The 18092-nt window shown below is 29.2% G+C and overlaps 1 protein-coding gene across 1 annotated transcript in view; it reads left to right on the forward strand.

Annotated features, from left to right (window-relative positions):
* Nucleotides 1–17237, forward strand: part of LOC142331937 (nose resistant to fluoxetine protein 6-like) — a 67058-nt gene extending 49821 nt beyond the window's left edge. Inside the window, exons 9-15 of the mRNA XM_075377990.1 lie at nucleotides 4110–4278; nucleotides 9409–9602; nucleotides 11621–11762; nucleotides 12382–12571; nucleotides 13379–13521; nucleotides 14769–14886; nucleotides 17086–17237. Of these exons, the coding sequence (XP_075234105.1) occupies nucleotides 4110–4278; nucleotides 9409–9602; nucleotides 11621–11762; nucleotides 12382–12571; nucleotides 13379–13521; nucleotides 14769–14886; nucleotides 17086–17132 (1003 nt within the window). The 3' untranslated portion in view covers nucleotides 17133–17237. The remainder of the gene's footprint in view (nucleotides 1–4109; nucleotides 4279–9408; nucleotides 9603–11620; nucleotides 11763–12381; nucleotides 12572–13378; nucleotides 13522–14768; nucleotides 14887–17085) is intronic.
* Nucleotides 17238–18092: the final 855 nt, after the last annotated feature.

The raw sequence follows: 18092 nt of genomic DNA on the forward strand, positions 1-18092 counted from the left end.
AAAGACAGAAATTATCCCTTAAAAACCAACATGATTAAAAAAATTAAACATAAATTTAATAAAATCAGAATAGTAACCCAATTTTGATAAACAACCTAATCAAACAAACCTCGATCCAAATAAGAAGGAACAAACTAGCTAATGCTTAAAAATTAACCTGGTACACTTACAGTAAAAAATTCCTAACAATAAATGCAAAAATAAGACACTGCAACACAGGTATAAAGCCAGAAGCCAGTTATACAGCAGAAACACTCTTCCACCTGAATGAACAATCACAGACAGACAGACTCCAGAAAATCGAAAGAAGAATTGGAAGAATCTGCCGCAGAAAAAAGTACCAGAAAGACAGGCAGTGGTGGATTAACCCACCGGGTTGGTCTAGTGATGAACGCGTCTTCCCAAATCAGATGATTTGGAAGTCGAGAGTTACAGCGTTCAAGTCCTAGTAAAGCCAGTTATTTTTACACAGATTTGAATACTAGATCGTGGATACCGGTGTTCTTTGGTGGTTGGGTTTCAATTAACCAACATCTCAGGAATGGTCAAAGTGAGACTGTACAAGACTATACTTCATTTACACTCCATGCATATCATCCTCATTCATCCTCTGAAGAATTATCTAAACGGTAGTTACCGGAGGCTAAACAGGAAAAAGAAAGAAAGAAAGGCAGTGGTGGATTGTGCCCAACAGTCGTGTACTAAGAGTTGGAACTCATCACTGATACCATGCGTAATAGACGACTAGGATTCTTTGGACTTATCATGAGGATACAATATTCAAGACTTCTGAAACAACTAGAGGCTGCAGATGGATCAGAGAAATAAGACAGGATCTGAAGGAAATTGGCCTTACACCAAAAACCACCACAGAATAGATAAAATTAAACAAGAAGATCAAGAACAAAAACACTTGCTTCATGCTCACGAGAAAATCATTCATAACACGAACATTTTCAACACTAGAAAAGGCACAAAAATTGGAAATATGAAAAAGTACTAGGAAGACTGAATTGCCTAAACAGTCCCATCGAAGAGACTTGGATAATGGACTGACTAAAGGGATCCTATATTGTCATAAAAGTTAATAATAATAATGTTTTTTCTTCAGAATGAAAACATTTAATTGGTTTGAGTCGGTTGGATTATTTTACAAAAAGATTCAAATTAAAATACAAGGAAAATTTTATCAATGAGCATATTAGATTATAAACGTATTCTGCAGTAAATTATACAATTATTCATCAATTTTAACCACTATCAAAACCACAGAAAGCTAGATAAACTGGGAAAATCCCACAATATAACATTTTATATATATACATTTTATAATGAAAAAACACCAAGGATTTTGTTGTTACAATTTCAAGAGTTGTACATTTTTGAATCTATCTAGCTGAACAAATAAAGCTAATCAAATCAATAAAGTATGAGTTTGTAATATTGTAATTTATGTAGGTGCATTGTACCTGTTTTGTGTATATACTGGGGTCTCAAAAAAATAAAAAAATTCCAGGACACATTCTTCAAGTAAAAATATTTAAAAATGGCATATAAAGATGGGTCTGGAAATGCTTTTTTTTATAATTATACCTTGCAAAGTATTTCACCCTGGTTTCTATCTAATATTAAAATGAAGCCATATTGATATTTTGAATTTAAATTAGGAGGTACAATTGATGGTTTCATATGGTCTTCGATCTGAAAAATTTAATAAAACAGGCCTCAGAACTGTATCTGTTAATTCTTGAGAAAATTATTGTGTAACTCTAAAAATTAATATTGCTAAACATAAATGTTTCAACAAAAATTATTTTGTTAAATTTTTAGTAAACAAATAAATTTTTGGGAACATAAATAGAAGAAAATTTAATTCTGAAAAAAATTTTCATCAGCAGAAAATTTGAAACCATTCTATTTATCCTTAAAGAATTTTACAATAATATGGTTTAATTTTATCCTTGAAGCAGAAATTAAGGTGAAATGTTTTACAAGATATAATTTGAAAACAAAGCATTCCCGGACTATTTTTACATGAACATTCTTCTTTAACTTCATTAGTATAATATATTCCACTTCGTCAAGACAACATGTATATATGATTTTTTTATATAGATTGCAATTTTACACAGGTGATTCTCTCACATGGAACTAGTTTCAGCTTTTCTATAGCAATAAATAGTTCTCAAACTTATTTTTTATGTACCGTACATGTGAATGACAAATCAGTTGCATACTATCGAACTATTAAAGTTTGCAAGATGACACATCAAATCGATTTTCAGTAGACAAAATAATGGCATTTACCAAAAAAAAAAATGTCAAATGATAAATAAAAACCTGTAGGCTTTTCCAAATTTAGAAAAATTTTTGATAGTACACAAGATTGAAATAAAAGATAATCTGATCAGTAATGTAAAATACTGTTGCTTAATTTTCATTTAAATTTTTGAAGAATATTTTAAAGAAGACTATTCTGAATTCCTATTTATACAAAACCCTTTCAAGATGGAGATCATTCCTGGAATTCTAACTAACAACAAAACAGAATCTTTGATAGAACTACCTTCAGATGGAAAATGGAATTTATGAAACTGGTTAGATGAATTTTGGCTAAAGGTTGAAAATAGATATGTATTGCTGTCCAGAAAAACTCTGTGGGTTTTCTGCTATGACAGTAGAAATTCAATTTTTTAATTAACTGAACCTCAAAACAAATTTGTGCTTAAATTAAATTCAACTGGTCCAGAAATCTCTTCACTTGTTTCAAGCATGAAGGGCCATCCTTCTCACTGAATTTTTAGTCTTCAAGAATATTGTGAACAATATGTAATGTAAGTAAATGTAAAATGTAACATTTCTTTAGGAAGTAAATAAATGTTTTTATAAAAATAAAAAAAATGATAAAAAAATAATTTGTAATAAATAAAAAAATTGTAATACATGATTTTTTTCTATAAAATAAGTGAATACTTTCGAAAAAGATTATAACTTTTTTGTTGCTTTACTATTCTGAGATACAATTCTCTCTCTATTCTTATCACATATTAGATTAGTTCAGTGGTGTGCTACTGATTTGTGATTCACATGAGTGGTACAGAAAATAAAGTTTGGGAATTGCTGCATAATACAGTTACTCTAGCCCCCAAAAAAGGAGAATAGTGCAGCAGATAACATAAAACCAAAGAAAAATAGGAAATACATTTTTATATCTGAATATATTTTATGTAATGTATGAACTCATCCATTATAAGGGTATAACAACACAGTGTGGTAGATTAGAATAATTACTTTTATGGTGAATCTGACTTGAAAAATTTCAAATGAACATCCTTCACTTTTCTTGGTCCTGAGCACCTTCCTTTATTTCCTTATAGCTTCTTTCCTTCCCGATATCTGTGAGTATTCCTTTTCCTTTTTCATTCCTTTTTTTTTACTTTGTCCTCTCTTTGCTTAAATTGATTTTTATGTTCTAGCCAAGATGTTTTTCTCTTTCTTTATGTTTTTCCTCTTTCTTAATTTATGTTACTCTCCTCTTCGTCAGATTCTCTGATTTTATTTTTCTTTCTTTCTTACTGTCCATAACTCAGCTCCATATAATATGTCAAATGTCATACAAACCTCTTTTTCAAATCAATTGGGTCTTCCTACTGTCAACAATGGTTTCTTTTTCTAAGCTCTTTTCTCCGATCCACCAGATTGGTCTAGTGGTGAACGTGTCTTCACAAATCATCTGCAGAGTTCTAAGGTTCAAATCCTAGTAAAGGCAATTTTATATGGATTTAAATACTAGATCATGGATATCGATGTTCTTTGGTGGTTGGGTTTCAATTAGCCACACATCTCAGGAATGGTCGACCTAAAACTGTACAAAACTACACTTCATTTACACTTATACATATCATCCTCTTAAGTAATCCTGACAGTGGTTCCAGAGGCTAAGCAGAAAAAGAAAAAAAAAGGTCTTTTCTCCATGCATATATTGTTCGCTTCTTATTTCTACTTACAGCTTCTGTACAAAGCCACCAAACTTCCCAAATTCTTAAATGAAACTACAGATTTATCTTCATAACATAAAATTTCAAATCTGTTTTTTTTTTATTTTACAGAATTGTTCCGGTGTATATGATAGTAATTGCTGTGTATGGATGGCTGTTACCTTATACTGGTAATGGACCTCTATGGAATTCAAAAATTAATGTAGAATCAGAAAGATGCAGGAAAAATTGGTGGTTAAACATACTTTTTCTGAATAATTACATAAACACTGATGAAATGGTTAGTACACATTATTTAACGTATTAATTATTGCACTGCTAAATTCGTTTTTAAATATTGATTTTTCTTTCTGTTAAAATTTTCATTAAATAACTTTAAAACTGACAGTCAATAAGAAGGTTTTTAAATTCTGTTACATTTTTATAATGTAATTTGTCACATAAAACTGGAGAATGACAAATGGAAACTAAACAATGGTGTGAGTGAGGACCTGTCAGAAGACAGAAAATGATTGACTGATCACAGCCTACTTTTTTCTACATATTTTATAGAATAACCGTTTTATTTTTGAATTTTAACTATATAGAATGAAAACAGTCTGCTTAGGTTGCTCACAAGTTTATATAATTAATAATGACTAATAGCATTCTTCACCTAAGTATTTTTTCAAGTGATCTTAACTTTTTTGGTCGACTGTCCTCTTAAAAAACAAAAAATTCAATGCAACCTTTCATGGTATATGTGACATTTCCAAATTTTAATACCCTATTTTATCTATAATACTTTTGAAAAAATCTCCAGTTGAAGATATGCCATTTCTTATCTTGTCTCCCCAACTATTCCTGTTTATTTTCCATGCCTTATTGCTACTTACTCTTAATTATAAATAGCTTATTTGTATCATTACTCACTACTTTATAATTTGAAATCCAGAGGTTTTGGTCTCTCCATGTAAATAAATTATATTAAATTTTTTTCTACTAACATTTATGAAGAGATTTGTTCAAATCCAATATTTCTTAGTCATGTACTTCAAGAAATATGAGTATTTCTGAGTAAATGAGTTTTTTTTATATATGGCCTCATTAGATCACTGTAGTCATTTATTCTGGTTTCTGATCTGTTTTTTAACTTTGGAATATTTAAGTTTTCTTGATTCCCAATACTTTTTCATCTTGTTAGATCTTGCTTTTCTTTATGCCTCTGAAAAATCTCTCTTGATAAATCCTAATTTGTTTATCTTTGATTGAAATCTTATATTTTTTCCTTCTTCAATTTTACATTTTTTTCTGTTTTCTGTCTTAAATTCTTTAATGTCTGATCCAATTCTTCTGGGTGGTGTTTTCTATTTCCACAGTTTTATTTGTCCAATCAATCTATCTTCTGGCATTCTCATCAAATGGCCAAAAAAAGGAAATACTATTCATTTTCATTATGTTAATTATTGATTCTATCTCTTTATAAAATCTATAAACCACCTTATTTGGTAGGATTTACCACTTTCCCTCTTTTTGATATTTCTCAATTATGCAAGTTCTAATTATTCTTCTTTCTATTTTGGATATTTTTTCTGTTCTGTTTTTCCAATTTAGTTTAAAAAGTGTTTCACATCCATAATATCACTTATGATTGGATGACTGTTTTGTAATCTTTGAGTTTGGTGTGAATTTATAGGCATATTTTTTACTGTATGTTGATTTTGTTATCTGTTGAGCTTTTGATAATCATTTGTTCCTTCATCCCAAGCAGCTTTCTCATTTAAGTAAGTTATTATTTCTCTAAGCTATTATATTGTTCTGATATCTCTACTTAGTTTCCATTCATCATAGGATTATTTATTACTAATGAGTTAATAGTCATTATTTTTATTTTTTTCATATGAGATTTTTAGGCCACTTGTCCAGCTATGTCTTCTAAACTTGTAATTTATCTGTAGCTTTTTTAATGTTATTTGCTAAGATAGGTAAATCATCTGCAGAACTTAAGCAATTTAATTTAATATTTTCTTTTTGTTTATCTATTTTAATGTTTTTAGGATTTATTTTATACCATTCTCTCATTAGATATTCTAATGCACAATTAAATAATAATGGAGATAGATAATCATTCCCTTGTCTTAATCCTGTTATTATGAATGGTTCTGAAATTTTCCCTCAAATTTTTACTTTTGATATGGTGTAAATGAAGGTTAGACCTATCATTTTAACTATTTGGATGTAACCCTAAATTTCTTAGAATTTTTAACATCGTTGGTCTATGGATGTGGTTGTAGGCCTTTTATAAATCTACAAAAGTGGTTATCATCTGTTTTTGTCTAGTTTAATAGACATCTATTATTAATTTCAAGGTGATAATTTGGTTTGGGCAGCTTCTCCAAGGTCTAAATCCTCATTAATAATTGCCAAGCTTCTTTTATAATTGGTCTTTACATCTGTGGTAAATTTTTCTGGATAATATTTTTGTATGTGCAATCTAATAATGAATTCTTCTGCAGTTATTTGGATTAGTTTTATTGCCCTTTTTGTGTAAAGGATGTATTTTTGCTGCAGGCCAGTGTTCTGGCATTCTTTCTTCCTCTTATATTTTTATTAAAATTTGGTGTAAAAAATCTTTTATAGTCTCTTATGCATTCTTCCAAATTTCCACAAATGTTTGTTCTTCCCCATAAGTTTTATAATTTTTCATTTTTTTGAGAACTTAATTTAACTCCTTTAGAGCTGGTAGTTCTATCAATTCTTTATCAGTTATGACTACGTATCTGTATTTACTTATAAAAGTTTCTCAGTCTCAACAATTCAAAAGTTTCTTGAATGCTTCTGCAAGAATTTCTGCATTTTCTTTGTTGTTATGGATGATTTTCCATTTTTATCTTTAAGCATTGATTGATGGTTCATATTTTTGTAATTGTTTTCTAAACATTTAGAATTAATAGTCTCTTGAATTAAATTTTTTGCTATTTATTTCTATTTTGTTCAATCATATTTTTTTGATGTTTTCTATATTTTAAATTATTTTTTGGGGATATTTTTCTTTGTTTGATAAATTCTCCATGTGATTTTTGTTTTGTTTTCTGACTGATATTTTAACCATGCTTGATGTTTTGTCATGTATCGCTTTATAACAATCTTCATTACACCATTAATGTTTCTTCTGAGGAAGAAACATTCTTTGACTTTTTGGATATCCTTATGGTTAATTTTATCCTTACAGACACGATCTAATTGCCATTCCTTTTTTTGCCAATCAGGGAGTTTCCATATTTTAGGTTTATTGGGCTTTCGCATAAAATATGTTGATTTTGATATCATATTATGATTTATGCAAAATTCAACCAATCTTGTTCCATTTTTGTGTTCTTTCTTGTGCTGGGCATTTTTAAAAATGTATCTCTAAATCTCCTTTCTCTGCCTAACTGGACATTAAAGTCTCCTATTAAAATTGCTGTGTGATTTTTGTTTAGGTTTGATGCAATTTGATCTAAAAAAAATCCCAAAATTCTTCAACATCATTTTTTGATTTTAGTTATACTTTTATTGTTTGTTGGGGCATGCTCATTAGTTTTAAGCAAATTTTGTTTGAATCTTTAATTGTTAGGGTTGCTAGTCTTGGGGATATTGCCTAGAAATCTATTACTGAATTTATTATTTTAAGAATTACTATAAATCCTATGCTGAATTGGGGGCACTGTTTCATTACTTTCATTCCTGGAATTCCTTTATGTATTCTATATCCTTGGAATTCTATTGGGTCCTTATTTGAGTTCCTCATTTCTTGGATTCCTACAATTAGGATTTTTTTGTTTATCTAAAATTTCTATAAGGGTTTTTGGTTTTCTTCTTTGCGTTAGTGAATTTATATTGTGTGTAATCAGGTACTTAACTTGTTTGAATTAAGTTTCTGTTTGGTCGAGGATTTTTCCAGATGCTCCAACACATTATTATCTTTTAAGTGACTCCCCACTGTGCAGTTTTCCTTGGTCATTGCTAAGCGGTGGAATATTCCTTAAAAGAGCTTCCATATTTGACTATCAAAGGTTGTCAGCCTTGGTTGGAATAAATTCCAATTTACAACTCTAGATGTTATCTAAGAGAGGTGATTGTAAGGCATGATTTGATGATTGATGAATTTGTGAGGTTGATTTCAATTTAGTTCACCAACTAGGATTCTCTATTTCTTGTAGGTTATCTAGATGGATCACATGGAAGCTTGAATAAATCCTTAAGGTTTTAATTTTCCATTAATTTCTGTTTATTTGGAGAAAAAGTGGATGGATTTATTCCAAAATCATTCCATCCTATTACAGTTTTTATAAATAAAAAAGACAAAATCAGTTAAGTATGCTGTCATTATTTTTGTTCAGGGTATTCCATTTACATGTTAAGTATTCCCATAGTAACAACACAACAGCAAGCGGTTTCCTGTTGGGTATTAAATATCTTGTTTATAAAATATTTCAAGTTTTTATTATGTGTTGATTTTTAGAAATATATATATATATATTTTTTTTTTTTTAAATTACGCTAGTGTGATTTCAGATTTATGTTTGTCAGTACACTGAGCTTTATACATTTACAGTTTTAATAAAATTATATGTAATTCATCCAGATGTTCATCATCCATATTCAGAAATAGATTATTCTATAAATAACTACATAAAGAAATTCAAGCCAAATGAACCGAACTCTACTCTTTAAGAAGTGTTGCTGTAACACAATTAGTGATGATAAATGTGTCAAATGAATAACAGCTACGATTTATTTACTATTGTATACATTTTTAAGTAATTTGATTTCCTTAATATCATAAAAGTTATCTTTATAGTAGCTTTAATCATTTTATCAACCCAGATGTGTTTGTTGCATTTCAGAATCTGTACTGTGTTACAGATTCTGAAATACAATAATAGGATGTTTAACAATGAAAGAAATTAAAAACAAACACATTTATTAACATAGGAAAAATAAAAATTGGATTTTTTATTTAGAAATATATTTTTTAATGTTTTTGATCTTCATTTGCTGATTATTTTCTATTCAAACAATTCAATTAATTTATTACTTTGCTTACCTGCACTTCCAAGTTTATTTGAGACCTAACACTTTCTAGTTATATGACCGTACTTCAAGATCGTTCTTCTGTATTAAATTTTTGTATAAGAATGTTATTTAGTGAAAACTGAATGAAGATTGATGATGAATTGTACGACATTAGAAACTTTTTCATCAAATTGAGGAAAAGCCCACCTGATTTTTTTTAAAAATGGTATTCATATTTTTTATTATTTATAAATGTTATGTATACTACTTACGTAAATATAATGTATTACCTTTAATTACATTAAAAACATATTGAAAAAATTATATCCTAATTAATTATTAGTATAACTCAAACCTTTCATTTTTTTTACAGTGTATGGTACAAACATGGTATCTGGCTTGTGATATGCATTTCCACATTATGGCTTCCTTCATTATCTATGCTTTATGGAAATGGCCAAGAGCAGGTCAAATAATTATGTGGCTCTCATTATTGGTTGCATGTGTAATTCCTGGTTATATAACATACAAAAATAGATACTGGGGAGTTGTACCTCATTATACTAGGTAAAGTAATTATTTTTCCTTTTGCAATATATGAAAGTTTTTTCCAGTTTTTAATTAATCTTTTTTTATGGAGAGGGTTCAAGTTAAAAGAATCTCTTCTTCTTTTTCTGTTTAGCCTCCGGGACCACAGTACGGTATTACTTCAAAGGATGAATGAGAATGATACGTATGAATGGTGGTTTTGTACAGTCTCAGATCAACTGTTCCTGAAAAGTGTGATAATTGAAACCAAAGAACACTGGTATCAATGATCTAGTATTCAAATCTGTGTAAAAGCAACTGCCTTTACTAGGGTTTGAACTTTAGAACTCTCGACTTCAAAATCAGCTGATTTGCAATGATGAGTTAACCACTAGACCAGCCCGGTGAGCTAAGTTAAAAGAATCTAATGAGATATCTATGGTATGGCTTTCTAAATAAAAACAGAAGCCTGTCAGTGTAGTATAACATGTTATGCACATCCTCATGATTTCACACCCTTAAAACTGGTTTATTATTGAATTTTTTAAATCAACAAACATTAAGGACAAATGCATATATACGAGGTGTGATCAAAAAATACGGTGAATGAATTTTTTTAGCGGCAACTGCCGACGCTACATCCATATGCTGTAATTTGTCCAATAGCGTGATCAACTGAGACAGGCAGGGACAAGTTGTAACACGTTCGAGCTTGCCAGTCAGCTGCCATAGCGAGGTTGTGTTTATCGTTTCTGTCGTAGATGGATTTTGAACAACGCATTAACATTAAGTTTTGTTTTAAGTTGAAAAAGAGTGCCAAAGGTGCTCACGAAATTTTAGAATAGGTGAACGGCGATAATGTGGTAACTTTGAAGACTGTGTACAAGTGGTATGACCGATTTAAAAACGGAAATGAGTCTTTGAAGACGAGCAGCGTGCGGGACGTCCAGTAACCTCAAAAACAGTTGAAAATGTGCAAAAAGTGGAAACAATGGTTCGTTCAAACAGGCGAATGACTATTCAAGAGCTATCGGAAGACCTTAAAATCTCGTACGGATCCGTTCAAAGCATTTTAACTAATGAATTGCAAATGAGACGAGCGAGTGCAAAATTTGTTCCCAGACTTTTGAGTGATGAACAGAAGGAAAATCGTGTGTCAATTTGCACGGAGTTGAACGGTTGTCTTCATGCAGATCCGGACTTCATGGCCAAAATTGTAACTGGAGATGAAAGTATGGTCTATGGCTATGACCCTGAGACCAAAATGCAGAGTTCCCAATGGAAAACCAGTTCATCTCCTCGCCCTAAAAAGGCACGTCAGTCAAAATCCAACATCAAGGTCATGCTCGTTGTTTTTTTTGATAGTGAGGGCATAGTGCGATCAGAGTTCGTTCCAAGGGGAACAACTGTAAACTCTGAATTTTATAAGGGTGTACTGCAACGTTTGCGAAACGACGTACGAAGAAAGCGACCAGAAAAATGGACCAGTGGCTTCCTTCTTCACCACGACAACGCGCCGTGTCACACCTCGCTTCCCATTCGCGAATTTTTGGCCGAAAAAAGTGTTCGTCTGTCCACATCCGCCATACTCACCGGATTTAGCACCATGCGACTTTTGGCTCTTCTCAAAAATTAAAACTGTGCTTAAAGGAAAACGTTTTGACACCATTGCTGACATTGAGAGGGCCACGACCGAGCAGCTGAAAGCCCTTCCGAAAGACGCCTTTCAGAAATGCCTCCAGTCATGGAGTCAACGTTGGGATAAGTGCCATTGCTAGCCAAGGACAGTACTTTGAAGGAGATTAAATCGAATTCTATGTAACCTTATTACTTTTTTTAACAAAAAATTATTCACCGTATTTTTTGATCACACCTCGTATGCAAACAAATGTGTAATCTTTGTTAAAAAGTTATTTATTCTTAAAAAATAACAATATCCACCTCTACCGAATAAGAAAATAGGAAACTTTTAGGAAGGATTGCACATTCATCAATATAAATACAAGAATAAGTTAACAATTTTAATTACATCTTTATTATTTTATTGTATTTTTTAGTTTGTTTATCGATCCAGTCAAAAATGAACAATTCAGAGCTATATATGTAACAAGTCATGCTCGTGCTGGATCATTCATTGTTGGTATTATTGCTGCTTATTTGCTGCATAAACTTCAAAAGCAGAATTATAAATTTTCTGTTGTAAGTATTTTATTTATATAATTACTTACTTAATTATAAGTTATGATGATGAATTGTTTGAATTTCATATTTTATTCAGAAAAAATTTCATTTACTTTTTTCTTAAGAGATGCTATTTTTAAAAAATATAGTGATATAATCTTGAACTAATCTAAAGTAAAACTTTTATTATATAAATTTACAGAAGTGAATTAATGATGAGTGCAAACAATTTGATTATTTAAAGATTTTTGTTTCATTCAAATTTGTATTTAATCCTCATTTTGAATTAATTAAACTATACTGTATTACAAGTTAGTTATTATTTTCACGTTCTGTTAACTGTGTATCTACTTTTTCATTCTCCTATTATTAATTACTTACACACGAAAATTTATTTAAAAAGTTATGATAATTCATGGACAACTTGTTACACAAAAAAAATTCTTCAAATAAAACACTGAGGAATACTACAGGAATAAATAACAATTTACCAAACTAAAGCTAGTAATTTTCAAAGGTTTACATATTGAATTAATTCTTATACATTTAAAGGATAAAATATTGTTTTACATTTAGCTTTTGATATTACTTTTATAAATTTGAAACAGATTAATATATTATTTTGATTTCTTTACAGCCTACAGTGATCATAGGGTCATGTACTGCATTATTTTTATTATTATTGGCCTATTTATCAAGTTATATTTTCTACATGAGAGATAGACCGTACTCGCTCATTGAAAATGTATTGTATGCTGCTGTACATCGCACAATGTGGTCTGTTGGAATTATTTGGTTCATTGTAGTTGAAGCTTCAACTGGCTACGGTTAGTTTAATTATTTATATCCTTCACAATTTTATTTGTCTATTTCTCTTTTGAATTACTTTTTTTTTGTATGTATTACTTGAAGAACTCGTTCAAGTACTATTTTTTATCTAATAACTAAAATTTTAATTGGAAAATCTTTAAACTTTAAATCAGATACTTCAACTTAAACCCAAATTTTAGAATTTTAAACATCCTACATTTTCTATATATTTATGATATTTTATACCTTATTCTTTCAATACCTAATATTTTCCAATATACCCATCAAACCAGAAATAAAAATATTTTTAGATTTACTTGCTCTTTACAAAAAAAAAACCCTCTGTACATTGTCTCAAGCTTTACAGTTCTCCAACATAATATCACAGCTTAAGTAAATTATATTTTAAGCAAAATGTAAAGACCCTTAATGATTCAAAAAGTGTATTACACTATTAAAGTATTTGTAAGTGATTGTATTAATTGATTTGATATAGATGCTTTGGGTAAAGAATGTAAAAAAAGTAAGCTGCATGCTAAATTCAGTTAATATAAGTTTATCGTTTTAAAACATGGAATAGATTTATAATAACTGCTATTATGTTGCATGCTAGAGTTAATCGTTTACTATCCACAATTAGGTTACTAATACATTCTATTTAAATGTTTTTAAATGCTTTTTACCTCAAAGATTTAGTTAATTAATTTAGGCATTAATAAAAAAGAAATTGCAATCTTTGCTTGATCATTTAATCTTTAAAAATAAAAATGAAAACAATTGATTGGTAAAAATAAACAGTAATGATAATTTTTGTGATGTTTCAGGTATTCTTTACAATGTTATGAAACACCCATTTTTTACCGTGCTTGGTCGACTCACATTTTGTACATATCTTGTGCACATCCTTCCGCAGTTAATCCAAACTAGCAGTCATAGACTACCAATATATATTGACCTAAAAAGAATGGTGAGTTTAGATTTATTTCTAATAATTCCTCAGAATATTTATAACAAAATTTATCACTATTGCATTAATAATAGCATAAGATCATATCAACGTTATAAATAAAATAATTTTGATAAATATGATTGTAATTTTAAAGATAACCATCACGCATTTAAAATGCAAAATTTCATCTGATGGATTTTAAATGATATTTCTTTTCTGGCTTATTCCCAAAGTGAAATACAATACTCCCAGTTGAAAGATCTGTTAACTAAATTTGAAAAAGGCAAAAAAATAACATCTATGTATTCATTGAAATGGTAGTAATTTCATCAGTATTTATTAATCTTTACTCTACAATTGAAATACAAGTTTCAATTTTCTGGATATCAACAGGAAATAAAAATATTGATTCATCAACAAAACCATTCAAGGTTTTGTTTGAAATGGATCAATATTATCATTTGAAATACCAGAAAATAATTAATTAAAACTCTCTGCTACATGAATAAGGGATAGATAAAAGAAACTGAATCCTTTGTGTTTGTTGTGAAGTCATCCGACCTCTTTTATTCCCATTCTCATTTTTGGTACTCCTTCCATGAACAGTTTTTATATCATCTGATATCTTTTTCTTTATCCGTTAATGGAAGGCAACTTTCCATGAAAGTTGTCTTTTGTATGACAATAAATAAAGCACAGGGACAAACATTAGAAAAAGTTAGATTACATTCACCAAAACCGGCATGTAGTTCTGGACAGATGTACATAATTGTGACACATGCATGTTCATTTCAAATATTTGAAGTACAGATAGAAAGATCAGACATCACACCTTAAATATTGAGTAAAAAAAGTTCTGTATGAACCAGTATCAACAGTTTTTTAATAAATTCATATTTTCAGTTTTAGAGTAATAAAATACACAGATTTATTCACATTGATTCCAGATGAATAACGAGATAAATTAACTTACCTACATTAATATATTACTACCAACTTAAAAATTCTTTATCAAATGATTTCTGATTTCTCTAAATAAGTCTTTCTTTAAAATTTTATTAACAGTCACAATTTTTGTACATACTAACATCAAATGTTTAAAGCCTTTATTTTATGTTTCTTCTTTCCTATCAGTCCGTACTTCCCAGCCAAAAAGTGTTATTCTCCAATTAAGTTTCTTTTTTTAATTTAGTTTATAAATAAAAAACTGATATTATAAATGAGTTATGATGTAAATTTATTAAAACTAATTTTATTGTTTATAGTTTTGGTACTGTTTTGCGGATATCATTATGATTTACTTGTCAGCATTAGCAGTGAATCTTTTGTTTGAAGCACCACTTGAAAGGGTTCAGAGGAAAATTTTAAAGTATTTTATTAAAGGTAATTTATATAAAATTATAATAAAAAAAACCATATTTATTTTTACAATATTTGTACATAGACTTTAGTATTATTTTATATATGTATTATGTTTTATTCCAATAAATTAAACATTTAACAAACATATTCTCCTACTTGTTGACCCTCTTATAAAAAAGTGACCACTCCATAAGCTAGTAGATGTCCATCTGTGATGTTCTGTAGATAACAGAACATCACAGATGGACCCAGGGTTATAGTTAATATAATTTATATAATACTTATCCAAAAAAAAGGAATGAAATATAATGAAAGGTAGAGAACATAGAAAGGAAAAATCAAACCACAGGACTCCCTCAGATTTGGGCAGTATTTTAAAGACTTATGAAGTGCAATTTTTCCTGGCCAATATTGTTGTTAAATTATTAAAATTTTCACAAAAGCTGACCTTTTTGTTAAGTCCCTATAATCTTTCTCATTTCTTCTAACACTCTTATTTTCTGTTAGGAAATATATACCAGTGGTCCCAAATGAAATTTTTCACCAGTGTTTACAAACATTTTATTTATTACTCGTATAATGTAACTTTTTTTCTTTTTTTCCTTTTTCTGGGTAAACAACACTTTTGTGTTGTCATCACCCAGAAACAATATATTTATTGTAAAAAATAAATGTTAGAAGTTGGATAATTATAAACTAGTAACCCAGAAACGCAAAAATATATCTTCAAAGTAAAAAGACTGTAATGCATGTTAAAAGTGAAATAAAAACACAGAGATGTATCACATTACATATCTCAATTAAAATAATAAAATTACCATCTGCTTTGTGGCAAACGGCATGAATAGTTGGAACACACTGCAGTAATTTATATATTTGAATATAAACAGATGGCTCTAAGAAATTGTAGAACATAAGTTAACAACATTTCATTATCCCCTAGAATAGTTTGCATGTTAACCCCTAGTTTAAACTTGTGACGCAATGCTGCATAACAGATACAATCTACAAGAATATGGTGCATTGTTAGTTGACAGTCGCATTGAGCACAAATGAGTGCATCTGTTTGAGTCATCAGATATCCATGAGTGAGCATAGTGTGTTACATTCGCAAACAGCAGATAATAACCTCCTCTCGATATTTCTGCATGAGAAGCTCCACAGTGATGCAGTGTTGTTGACTCGATGAAGTTTATTGTTAATATTAGCATCCCACTCATTTTGCCACTTATCATGCACCATCCTCTGTAGAAAACAGACAAGATCATTTGAAGCAATGCAATTGGTGAAAGGAGGCTGGAAACAAACCTCCACTGCTGCACCAGCAGCACACTCATTGCCTAAAATCCCAATATGGCTGAGACTCAGCAAAAGTCATTGTTGTATTATGGTAATTCATTTGCAAAATGACAATGAATCTCACAGACAACAGGGTGTCTGGAGTACATGTCATTAATCGCTTGTAAGGCACTCATGTAATCTGAGTAAACAAGAACATGGGCTCGAAATTCTGGGCTAATTATATCTAAGGCCTTATTAATGGCATACAGTTATGCAATGAAAATACTGGTAATTAGGTTAAGATTAAAATAGAGCTTTAAACAACTCATTTGCTGTAATAATACTTGTTATAGGTACAATATTTTTCACTCAACCATTATTACAATTCTTTGTTTTATTTTATACATAGATAGTTTTCGTATTAGTAAGAGTCGCTTTCTCTAAGAGTAATGATTTTCATTATATACTCAGTCCCTATTGTAAACAGGGTGAAGATTTCAGTTGTAGGGTAGGCAGATGAACAAAACAACTAATTTCATTCAAAACAATCTTAAATTAAGAAACAGTTTTCAATAGCAATATACAGAAATAAAGTACCACTTTCATAGTCAGAAAAAAATTTTTTTTATTTAATTAACCCTGACACAAAAGGTACTTAAATGGCTGAATATCAGCTGCATCGATGGGTTTGGCATGCTGATATAATAATTCATTGGTCTTGGTGAAGAATTTTTGCCCTCCTCAAGTAAGCCTGGCATGATATGCTTGTTATAATTGATAAAGGATGTAATTTTAAAGAGTGACTTGTAATAAGGTTATGTCACCTATTAACTATTACAGTTACAATGTACTATTACAGTCACTTGATATAAATACGTTTATTTAATGTAAAAAATAAGAAAATTATCTTAATCTTATTATTCTGTTTTTACATTTTAGAACTTGATGCAGAACAAGCTACTAACAAGAAGATCGTTAGTGAGTAATTAACAGAGAAGATGGTATCCTTAACTGACAAATGAGTATAGTAAAAATTTCATGATATAATTAACTGTAAATGTATAAAAAAAATGGCTTTAAATTATGAATTTCTAAAAAAACTATACATTTATATTAATTATAATAGTTTACATACTGTTGTTGTAGGTTTATTTGGAAAGACTGACTGTTTCTATAACAAACACTATCATTTATTTGAATATTTTTAATGTCTTCAATAAAATAAGCTTTTCTTTTCAATTCTTATGTATTTTTTATATTTCTTTAAGAGTAAATTTAAAAAGTTATACCTACTTTAAAGATTAAATAAATATATATTTTATGAAATTTCTTTGGTTATCATGTAATAAAGATTATAGATAACATAGATGGATGTTTTTAAAACAAATAATTAGGTTGTTCCATAGTGAATTAAAAAATATATTTTGTTTATTGTCCTGAATGTTTGTAATATAATGATAAATAATCTGATGTCATTATAATAATCAAAGTATTTTCACATAATACTCGATGAAAATTGGTTGTTATAATAACTAAAATTTTTTTCTCTGTAATTTTAAATGTTAGTGTTCTGTGCTAACATGTGTTTTCACAATGCATTTTCTTTTGAAAACACATTTAAAAATAATTTTTAAAAAATTCATTTGGCTTAATATTTCTATAATTAAAATTTAAGCTAAAAATGAATATATTTCCTTACATTCCAGAGCGCCTTAGGTCATCCTCAGTAACAGACTACAGTGGCCTTTGCATACTCCTTTTTTTATATTTATCAAGATACATATTTGTTGCAAGTGTATTTTTTTAATAGGACAAATATATTTTACAAAACTACCCATATTTTAAATTAATACAAATATAAACAGTTTTAAATGAAATAAAACAAGATAATACTAATGAAATCAACTTTAAAAAGTGCACTATAAAGGAAAGCAAAAATACAATTT

The sequence above is a fragment of the Lycorma delicatula genome, chromosome 11 (genome assembly GCF_047948215.1).
Source record: "Lycorma delicatula isolate Av1 chromosome 11, ASM4794821v1, whole genome shotgun sequence".
Lineage (NCBI taxonomy): Eukaryota > Metazoa > Arthropoda > Insecta > Hemiptera > Fulgoridae > Lycorma > Lycorma delicatula.